This window comes from Chanos chanos, chromosome 4 (assembly GCF_902362185.1).
Source record: "Chanos chanos chromosome 4, fChaCha1.1, whole genome shotgun sequence".
In the NCBI taxonomy this organism is placed as follows: Eukaryota; Metazoa; Chordata; class Actinopteri; order Gonorynchiformes; family Chanidae; genus Chanos; species Chanos chanos.
Genome location: NC_044498.1, coordinates 46,130,763 through 46,142,181, shown reverse-complemented (window position 1 = coordinate 46,142,181; position 11,419 = coordinate 46,130,763). Strand labels below are relative to the sequence as shown.

The 11,419-nt window shown below is 38.7% G+C and overlaps 1 protein-coding gene across 1 annotated transcript; it reads left to right on the top strand.

Moving 5' to 3' along the window:
• The first annotated feature begins 8,538 nt into the window (after positions 1-8,538).
• six2a (SIX homeobox 2a) lies at positions 8,539-10,729 on the top strand. Its single transcript, XM_030771482.1, has 2 exons — positions 8,539-9,098; positions 10,423-10,729. Exons 1-2 carry the CDS (start codon positions 8,539-8,541, stop codon positions 10,727-10,729), a joined length of 867 nt encoding a protein of 288 aa, XP_030627342.1.
• Positions 10,730-11,419: the final 690 nt, after the last annotated feature.

Below are 11,419 nucleotides of genomic sequence, written 5' to 3'. Positions count from 1 at the left end.
CGTATTTTTCCTGTTATTCGTACCTCTGTTGTTGTTTTTGTTTTGATTTGCTTTCCATTTCTGTATTGTTGTAATCAGTTGACCTGTTGGAATACATGTCAGTTATAGTGTTATTCTTTTAGCAATTTGTTATTATTCTATTCACTTTCTTATATGTACATATTCATCTAAATATAATATGCACTCCAAACAAGCTCAGGCAATGCCCTAGAATGGTTTTGTGAACATTTTGTAAAAATGCTAGTAGCAGAGGCAGTAATACTAGTCATGATATCAGCATTGCTTGCCTGTTGTAAATGGGAAATTAGAGTGCTGTAATTTTAAGATAAAACAGCCAAACAAGCATTCTTCTCACTGACCTAAATGATCATTTGCTATACCTAAAATAATCAAATACCCATAGTTCATATTTTATGGAAAAAAAAAATCAGTCAGATGTTAAGATTATGTTCGTGTAGCATGTGTGCTAATTTAGGCACAACACAAATACAGAATATCAGTTGAGGGTAAACACGCACTATACCGAAATGCAATAATACACACTGAAAACGCCTCATGCGTGAAATATTCACACTGGCTGGGAGAGTGCTCTGTTTTGTCTACAGCAAAAGGCAGACCAACCTGCCTAGTACTCTACCACCTCAGTGTTGATGGAAACTAATGCTGACCAGGAGAAGTGTGAAACATGAACAAACTCTTGAGGTAAGTCATACGAACATATGTTCCCACTCTTCAAAACCAGTCATGTTAAACCAGAAAAAAGGCTTCAGTTGAATAAAGCTTCCCCTTTTCCATCTTTTTGCCAGGTTACCGTGTCAACAGCCTTTTTTTCCCCTTTTTTTCCAGTCAGTCACTTTAAAGGAGAATGCCCTCACCCAGGATAGTTCTGGAGAATAATTTGATGTCTTGGCAATATTTAATGATTGACTGATTGCTTTACTGATTGGCAGTGATGTTTCGCTTTGCATAATTTAGGATTATGTGTTTTGCAACTTTGTAAATAGCACGTGAAATAAATTTAACTTGATGGTGTTGATAAATCAGAATAACAGCAAAACAAAAAGTTTTTAAAAAAAAATGCACCATTTAGTCATTTTATACTCTCTTTGTGCTCTCAACTAGTGGATGGCTTTGGCTGCAGAAACAAAATTGATTGTAATTGTTAACTTCCCCAACAAATACTTGAATTTTTGCAGGCTCTCAATTAGGCTGACCCACCGCATTAAAGTACAATCACGTAATGGGATCTGTCTGAAAACAGATGCACACAAGTCCATAACACAAACATCTTTTGCCTGATCTTTGCACCATGAGATGATTGATGGATCGGCCAATAGCTTAAGCTGTCTCAGATTCTGTATCACCATTACAGAAAATTACAATATCTGGTTGCCAGCGACAGTTAGAGCCATTTTGCTCAGAATGAAGGATCCGTACGTGCAAAGCTGCTACGCAATAGAGACAGTCCATTTCTGATTGAAATAAATGAGTATTTAATTTAAAATACATCATCGGGGCTTTCATGCCTGTTCTAATAGATGGGAATTCATAATAATATAAATAACACATTCATTTACATGCACGTTTTGACAAATGAAAATGTCCAGGCATCTACTATGAGCCAAATTGGTTGATTAGTATGTCTTGCTGGATCCATTTCACTTCTAAACGATACCTACTCGAGGATAATTTATATGACTGACTCTTGTACAGTTCTGGAAACTGACTTTATCTGTGAGCTATTTACTGGACATGTGGTTTATGACACCATGTGAACTACTCCTTAAAAGTGAAATCATTTGAAATTGCTATGGAATATCTAGAATCAAGGGCATTTCTAATTGTTCTTGTTCAATTTTGGGGGGTAGGGGGCGGGGGGCAGGTCTGATATGGCCAGAAAACCATGAAAAGAGAAAAGAAAGGGGAAAATATTAACACTGTCAGGCAATGAAACTTCTATTTCTATTAGTACGTGTGATTACATGGCATATGGAAAGGATACGCCATTTAGGCAGGCCATTTAGGTTGTATGCTTTAGTGCACAAATGTACAAGTAAGTATCAAAAGACAATAAAAGTTACCTCACATATTCTTGTTATTTGTGGATTAGGTTTCAGCATCCTCTCCTTTTTTTGGGGGGGGGGGTATTTAATAATTGCCTTCATACTTTTACTGCTGTTTCTTCTATGCCACACACACACACACACAAACACACACACACTCACACACACATACACACACACACAAGATATTTATGACCTATTGTTGATCTCAACTGCTTCTGTGGCTCAGTTAGAGCCACTTATAGGGCTTCCAAACATTTGATGCCGATGCTCCTGGCACTGCCTTCCTGTACAACTGACACTGCTTCCAGACTGAATGAAAGGACCCAAATTGGACCAGAAATTAACATCATGAAAGAAATACCTTTCTCATTTTGTAGCATTATAATGTAAACATATACAATATGTTATTATTGTTCCTAGTATCTGCAATGACTCCAAGGATATAAGGCCATGCCCTGTTTTCTGATATAATTATCATTGAAATGATAATTACGGTCAAACAGGCAGAAGAAAGTGGCAAAATCACATTTTCTAATTTCACCGCGACACCTCTTTCACTTCATCTGTTCATTAGGAATTTTATCATTCACTATCTACAAATTTAAATTAAAATGAAATGAACTATCATATTTCCCCTTTGGTGTAATTTTAATTTTAAAAAATACAGTGGGGAAAAGGATGAAGGGTTAAAACAACTGAGCTAATTTCAGAATGCGTGTAACATGACTGTTTCTGGTTTAGAAATCAGCTGTTATAATAAACTGACTGGCTACGTGAACAATGGTGCGTCATGTTTTAAACGTGACTTAAAACTGTGTGAATTACAATGGGTAACGGTTGAATATTAACTAGATTAATATGTGAGATTCGAGCAAAGTGTCAAGTAATAATTCAAACTACAGCTTTGAAACATTTGTATAGGGGATATAAATTAGGCTACAATCAAGAAACAAATTGGAAATTCCACGCTCCGTGATCGCTCATATGATGACTAAAAAACTCACACAATTTCATGCACGGCCGAAATATTAGCTGATTATCGGATTATGTACGACTGAGTGGCTCTTTCACGTCATTCAACATTTAATTCCAGAGTGAATTACGTTGAAATTAACAGGTGCACCTACCAAACTAAGCGATACTTCCCACACTGCTTTTAACGATTGTTCAAATACGTCACTTCTTACACCACATTTGAGAAAATCTGATGAAAAATTAACAAAGAATTCTGAATTTATCAAACGTATAATGTCGTTTATTTAGGGACGCGTCTCTTGCACACCATTGTGTCTGTTCTCCACGTGTAACGAACAAAACACTTTCCTTTCACAAATCAGCGACTGTTGACTGATCTTGTAGATATTCTTTACAGTATGCCGTCGCCGAAAGAATCAATTTTCATATTTCAACGAACAGCTTAATCTACACCTGCCTAACTGTGCCTTTTTTAACGGCTTCATCATTGATTTATTTATTCATTTATTGGTTTAGGTTTTCTGCCTGGATTTATACACAATATGTACTTTTTAAATTCCATACAGATACAAATATTATGTATCTATAACAAATAAAACGCAAAATATATTGCTGAGATGCAAACGTCAGCAAAGCAAACGGATGAAGATGTTACACTAATTTGGACAACTTAAAGAATAAAAAGAACGGGGGAAATGCTTTACTGTCGTTCACTGGCGATGCCTTATAACTGGATTGACGTAACTGAAATAATACAAATTAAAAATCATTGTTCCTATGATACGCCTGACACATCACGTTGAAAAATACAGAATATATTTGTGTTACTTTTTTGATAGATTGTGCTCCTAATGTGAATCGGTATAACCTGTTACACATGCAGTTTAAGCCTTTGTTTAGGTCACACAAAATATTTGTAACGTTATAGATTCAGATACACAGCCGCTAAGAACACAAAGTGAGGCGTTTTAGATGAGGTGTAAATGCATCGCTCTTGTAATATGTAGTATGAATGATGGTAAAGCAGGAGTCCTAAACGCATTCACGTCAACAAAGAACTCTCTGACCTTTCACAGTATAGATACTTAGCATTTGCCATTTTTTTTCACTCGACGGCACGACAAATCTAGCGCAGACAAATCAATATTGTAGGTAATAAATTGCTCACTCATGAATGTGCTCTGTCTAGGCATATTACAGGCCCTCAAGGTGTCACGCGCAACCTAGGTCTCTGGGGACATTAAAGGTTACCAAGCATGAAATATCAAGTGTGGTGTAGCCAAATACAACCTCATAGCCAGTGGTGGGAGGAAATAGCATACCAGTTTGAGGTCTGAAGACGGATAATGAACAGAGTTCGACTAGAATGACTGATTTCATGAATTCGTTAAAGGAACAAGCCACATCCCAAGGCCATCTCAAGCCCCAAGGAAAACCATTTGTTGCTGAAGGCACCTGGAGGGCTATAGATCTCTTATGTTTCAATATGTTAAAGATTCATTTTATTGTAACAAATGACAAAACTTGGAGACCTCTCACATTAAATGCATAAACACATACGTTAAACGTATTTTTATTTGGCAATATTTGTGTGCTTTTTCTCGCCAGATGTCATAGACTTTCAACAAACATAAACATACGCAACGGAGCTGTGATTTCGGACAGCCGTTCGGTATTTGTAGAAAATTCATATCATGATTACAAGAGAATTGCATTGACTGCTCGTTCTGGTCGACACAAATATCAGTAGGCTATTTAATCACCACAGAGGTCCGCCATACACTTTCCGCTGAAGCTCGCCCGACACCAAACACGTCTGGATTTAATTCATTCTCTCTCTGTCTAACATGACAAGTCTGAAGGAATGTAACTCATCAGACCGCGTCTGTGCTGTCTTGTGGAGCAGGCCGCGGAACAGCCACGTCCTGCAGCCACCCTGAGTTCTCGACGAAAAAAAACATCTTGCAATAATCAGTCCAATTAGTGGAGGTCGCGGCTGCGCGCTCTCGGGTTAGCGGTGGGAGGCTGTGAAAACAGAGGGCGGCTATTAGAAGAAACGCGATCCCCATTCATCAGCATTGTAATAATCACAGCGCAGACGAGCTGCGTAGGTCCCGTGAAGCTCTGATCAAAATGATCCGTGGAAACAAGCCGTTTACAAACACTGTCAAGGCGAGACGGGTACCTTGATTTGGCCTGTCACTGGCATGCGCCTTGGAGCTTGTATAGGTTTGACGGGAGGCTGAACTGAACGTCTCTCCGGCTATCTCTTCCTTAAAGACACTGCATCTTTAAGACTTATATTATGATATTAAAATATAATCCAGTTCGTTGGAACAAAGTGGATTCTTGTGGAAGTTGGTTGATTTTGTTTTATTATTGGTGACGAATACAGTCTGATCTCTTCAGGTGTAACTGGTAGGCCTGGTCTTGTCAGCTTCTGTTGTATCAACAGTGTTCAATCGACATTAAACATGAAGATATGGCTTATACAAGATAATTTCTGTGAATGGTAAAAAAAAAGTTAGAAATACAATGTCATTTAAATTTCACTTTGACCTAACGTCTGCAGTTTGCTCTAATCATTTGTTCATAAATATGGGAGATGAAGAAAAACTTGCTAATAATCTGGACAGGTCATAGTGGTACTTACTATTTGTAGAGTCCAAATGGGACATAGAATCATAGACAGTGTCATAGCAAAATTAATCATAAACATTTTTGCAAGATCTTTCCCAGCTGCGTGGGTTTAATCTGGAGAGCTTTCAGACGTTTTTAAGATTATTGGAAGAGATAAGTGAATTTAAAGCTATTTAAAGCTACGAGCTGTCAAACACTGCTCATGCACTCTTTTTAAACACATTAACAGTTTAGAAAAGCCCAAAGAATATTTAGCACATAAATTCGGCGGCTTTTTTAATTAAAATACACAAAAATATTATTATTATTATTATTATTATTATTGTTGTTGTTGTTGTTGTTGTTATTGTTGTTGTTGTTGTTTTTGCTGATGTTGTTGTCATTGTTGTTGGTTGTGCCGAACTGTACAGAAATGACCTAATGGAAATATTTAGCCTGGTCAAATTTATTCAATGGATTGAGCTTTAATTTTTTCTTGTATTTATCGTAGTATGTAATTAAGTGGTTTCGACGCTTTATCTGAATATCAGTTTCACGAGCACCGTCACTCGACAATCACCAGTCAAGGCCGTCAAAAAAGGTTTGTAAAGAGTCTGTGAATGTCTCCTCAGGCACAACCCAAATGAAATTATTCAATAATGATCTGTCCCCTGGGCAAAACAGGTCTTGGACATACAACAGGGTGTTCGATGAAGATTCTTCTCAGATACAAACTGAAGAAACAGAGTGAAATGTACAAAATGAAACATGAACTGGTGGGGTGCAAAAGGTTAAAACAGAATCTATTCGGAGGCGTTTCCATCAATATATGTGAGAGACAAACTTATTATTTTAGGGTCATATTTGAGCGTAATTCATTTATCTAACTAACTAAATATATAAATAAATATTCCTATTTGCTTCCCTTCACTATAGCCGTTAAAATTAGGATATGGACTAATAGTGCTTTAGGTGCAGTATGTTCTTCGTTGATTGGGGGAAGTCTTTTTGACATGCAGTTCTGTGCGCTTCCTCCTCGCACCCCATCGCGACTTCACTGGCCCGTACGGAAATCAAATCAACCAAGAGCAAGGAGCAACGCACCTTTTATCTCTTCCCACATTAATAACCTTGGATGTCCCTTACAAGCGTCGGAATTTTATGTTTCTACGTGAAGTGTAATTTTGCTGCTCTTTCTTGCGGTCTGAAGTTATATTATTAACATGCGAGATGAAAAAGCGCCCGTGATGAAAGCTGAAACTGACTTATCTATCGTGTAATCCGCCAGCTGAAGTTTAGAGCGGCTGCTGAAAAGATATATATGTGGTCTGTGTGATTACAGCACATAATGACAAGATGCCAAATGCAAGGCTTTTTATTTTAGATTCATCAGATGGTATTTTCAGTCAATCTGTGTTCAGATGAGCTTAGAACTGGCTCATGATTTCATTCACAATTAATCGACATGAAATGAAACTTGCAAGCTCATCACCTTAAAAGGGTGTGCATGCTTTGAAGTAATTTAACTAACTTTCTGATTGTTGTTTTTCCTGTTGCTTTACTAATAAATTTTATAATGACCCATAACAAATTGATTTCCTTACCGGCAGCGTCTCTCTCCAATGCGGAATTAAAAGTTGATTATCCTGCTCCATTGCGGCACTGAGGTAGTTTAGGCACTGTCACCTACAAAAATCCCTTTTTCAAACATTTATTTTGCTCTTAAACAGCCTTCCGAGTTCGCCCCTCGGAACCACTTGTAGCTTCAGTTCCCTACGGTGCGTGCCGTGAGAAAACTATCCTCTTACTACTTGCAGTACTCTCAGCATAACTATTCAATAATGCATGGGACACGAAAACAGCTCCAATCAACTGCTTTCAGAATTTATGAATCGCTCAAATATTTTATCTGTCTGGATATTGACTGTTGGTGTTCATTAATATTTCTTCGCGGTTATCTTGTTTCCCTCTGGAACATTTATTGTTTTGAGCTAACTAATATTTACAGTAATATTCAAAAAATATTGTAAAGAGAAATTACAAGCAGTGAAATGATTTTAAATGCCTCATAGTATATGTAAGTGCCTATATGTTCATACTACGGGGGCAAGATATGTCCTCAGCAAGAAACATGGCACAACAAAATTGCGTGGACTTGTGTATATCCTAGTTACAGCCACTCTCACTGCGATTTATAACACATCCAGTGCGCCCTCGTGCTCTAGCGCCATCCTCCCCTTAACTTGGGAATCGTTGTTTCGCAGTCGAGCGCTCTTTGGTTATTCCAAGTGTCCGTCAGACCCGAGACAAAAAAATCTAATACACAGGGAAAATCGAAGCTAAATTTCTATCGGTAGGCGGGCTCGAAATGAGGGGAATAATCAGTCAGCTGTGCCAGGGAGCCACCTCAAAGCATATCAGGTTACCCTGAATGACAGCGTAACCATGGCAAATAATTTGACTAAAACTATTGTCTTATCCTCATCATCCCCGGGTCAGATAACCGACCAATCACAGTTCACATAATCGCTTTTCTTGCCAGCTTAGAATAATATTATTAAAACAAGCGAGCGAACTCCGTCTTCGGGAGTACGTTATGGCGAAACCACATAGAAAAGGTGGCGAACGGCTCTTGAAGGAGGAACTGCTTTCCCTGTAACTTATTTGCTGGATTTGCCGTGTGTCCTGCAGGTTATGTTTGAACGGATCAGAAGTTTCTTCGTCCCTGTTCACTCCGAATGGGACGTTAACACAGTCGTTTCGGTACGCAAGTGAACATTACCTTTCATGGACTTACAGTGTATATACTTTACTGTTCTGACGTTGCAGAAAACGTGGACAGAAGAACGAAATTGTCTGAGTTTATTCGCAAGAAACCATGTCTATGCTTCCAACGTTTGGTTTTACGCAAGAGCAAGTTGCGTGCGTCTGCGAAGTCCTGCAGCAGGGTGGTAACATCGAACGTCTTGGACGCTTTTTGTGGTCTTTGCCGGCGTGTGAACACCTCCACAAGAACGAGAGTGTTCTTAAAGCGAAAGCGGTCGTCGCTTTTCACAGAGGAAACTTCAGAGAGCTTTATAAAATTTTAGAGAGCCACCAGTTCTCTCCGCACAACCACCCGAAACTGCAGCAGCTGTGGCTTAAGGCGCACTACATAGAGGCAGAAAAGCTTCGGGGTCGCCCTCTTGGGGCTGTGGGGAAGTACCGCGTCCGCAGAAAGTTCCCGCTGCCCCGGTCTATCTGGGATGGCGAGGAGACCAGCTATTGCTTCAAGGAGAAGAGTCGAAGTGTATTAAGAGAATGGTACACCCATAATCCGTACCCATCTCCAAGGGAGAAAAGAGAGTTAGCCGAAGCCACCGGATTGACAACAACACAAGTTAGCAACTGGTTCAAAAACAGACGGCAACGTGACCGTGCAGCCGAGGCTAAGGAAAGGTACGAGTGGCTTAACGTTCATCGATGTTTAGACTGAAAGGACATTTGGATTTTTATTGTTTGTAGGAGTTATACAGGTTTCGAATGACAAGTTGCGCTGCTTAAAACAGAATATTTTATTTTCCAACCAAAGTTTTATTTAAAGAGCAACTAGCTTGAGCTTCGAGACAAAGTACAGAATTTCAAGAACTTCGGTTTACTAAATGGAACAAAATATAGTGTTATTTTTCGAAATTGTGAAAATGTGTTTTCTTTATCACCTACAATTAATGTTTATGTTCTTTAATTAAGCATGGGCCAAGCAAAGGCCTACTTGCAAAAGCTGTCCATTTGCCGAAAAAGGTTTGTTTAGTCTTTTTTAAAGCAATAAATATTAAGCTGCTTCTGGCGCCGCGGATTTGTATGTAGGATACAAAATCATATTTTCAGAGTAACATACTCGAATTCCAGATAAGACCATTTTGCTAAAGATGATTAGAACTCGATTGTTTGTCCAGAATATTCTTTAAACTTTTTTCGGGATCTCATTTCACCCGCGAGCGACTGGCCTACCGCTGAAACCACAAAATAAATCGTTAAACACTCGCTACTCTAACACAGGCCTAATTGATATTTTGCAGGAAAATGGTACTAGATAATAGGGTCGTCATTCATTTTGCCAACCTTTTGTCATTTGGGTCAAGGCCTTGCCGCTAAGTCACCGTCGTAAGTCAAGTTCAAAGTTCACACCTTTCTAGAATGTATTACATGCCAAATAATGTTATTACTTTGTCATTAACGTATGACACAGTTAAATAATTGTTTAAAACGGGGTTTTTTTGCTCGATTACAACACTTGCGCGCTCACGGTGACACACGCAAACACACACAGACAGGAACTGACCTACAGTTACTGCATTCCATTTTTGCGGACATCATGGAATTAAGTTTAATTTAATTTAATGTTAATTTATCGAAATGGGGAACATTCACAGTTTAATATGGAAACAGCTATTTCAAAGTGAAAAGCTGGATAAATTTTATTATCTATTTTCTAAAGTCCATTGAATATAAGAGTGTACATCAAAAAGTGTGTGTGAGGGGTGTGTGGGGGTGAGGAAGGCATGAGAAAGACAGGGAGAGAAACAGATTTGAGGTGAGAAAAGATGCATTTGTATCTTTGAAATCCTCTGCTAATATTTGATTTTCAATACGTGTTATTTGTACTGTTTGACATTAGCCACAAAGGAAATGCAGCATGGTTCCATTTATGTGGATTCTAGTTTTATATGCATGTCTTTAAAGTTGCCAGATGTTGTTCTAACTCCACGCCCCTTTTTCACAGAGAAAACAACGAGAACTCGAACACAAACAGCCATAACCCATTGACTTCTTCTATGAATGGAAATAAAACTATGTTGGGGAGCTCGGACGACGACAAAACCCCCTCTGGAACCCCAGATCACACCTCGTCGAGTCCTGCATTGCTCCTCACGTCAAACTCGGGGCTGCAGTCCTTGCATGGCCTCGCGCCCCCACCTGGTCCAAGTGCGATACCAGTGCCCAGCGCGGATTCGGTGCACCACCATCATTCGCTGCACGACACTATACTGAACCCTATGTCATCCAATTTGGTCGATCTTGGTTCTTAAACGCAAAGACCAATTTGCATATGGACGAGCGTGTACGTGGACGGTTGCAGAACGTCTTCGGACTCTTGAAGTGATGAGCACAGCACAAAGCAAAAGGGAATGGACAAAGTAAGTTGTGGAGAATGCTGGAGGATAGTCTACGTGCAGTACCGGCATGGAGGGCCTTGAAAAGGTATTTTTTTTTTAGAATGTAATGTTACGTACGGTTGGAAACCATGCAATTAACATGTCTTAAAATTCTTGTTATCATCATCGTTATTATGTTAGGCTCCAAAAGATCGCAACCTCTCTACCCCATTTGGTTTACACATTTTAGTTTTTCCAGAAGGCCATAGTCAGTTTTATTTTTTATGGGGTATCATATTTTGAAGTGTTTTTATTATCACAAGAGATGTTTGTCGGCGATAATTAAATATATCTCTTCTTTTTCATTTGTATTTTACTTTGAAAGCGACTGCATGTAAACTTTGCGATCAATAATAATAAAATATAAAGAACTCGTTCCCACTAGTTTCATATACCCTTTACAATAAAATTGAAGTACTACATTTATTGATAAAAGAAAGTGTTTGATTTGTTTTTCGGTTTTTATTTATTCATTTATTTATTTTACCTCAGAGTTCAATTGCAATCAGACACTCGCTTCGTTAAATGGTGATTTCATTTGTTATGGCCTAGTACTGCTTCTAA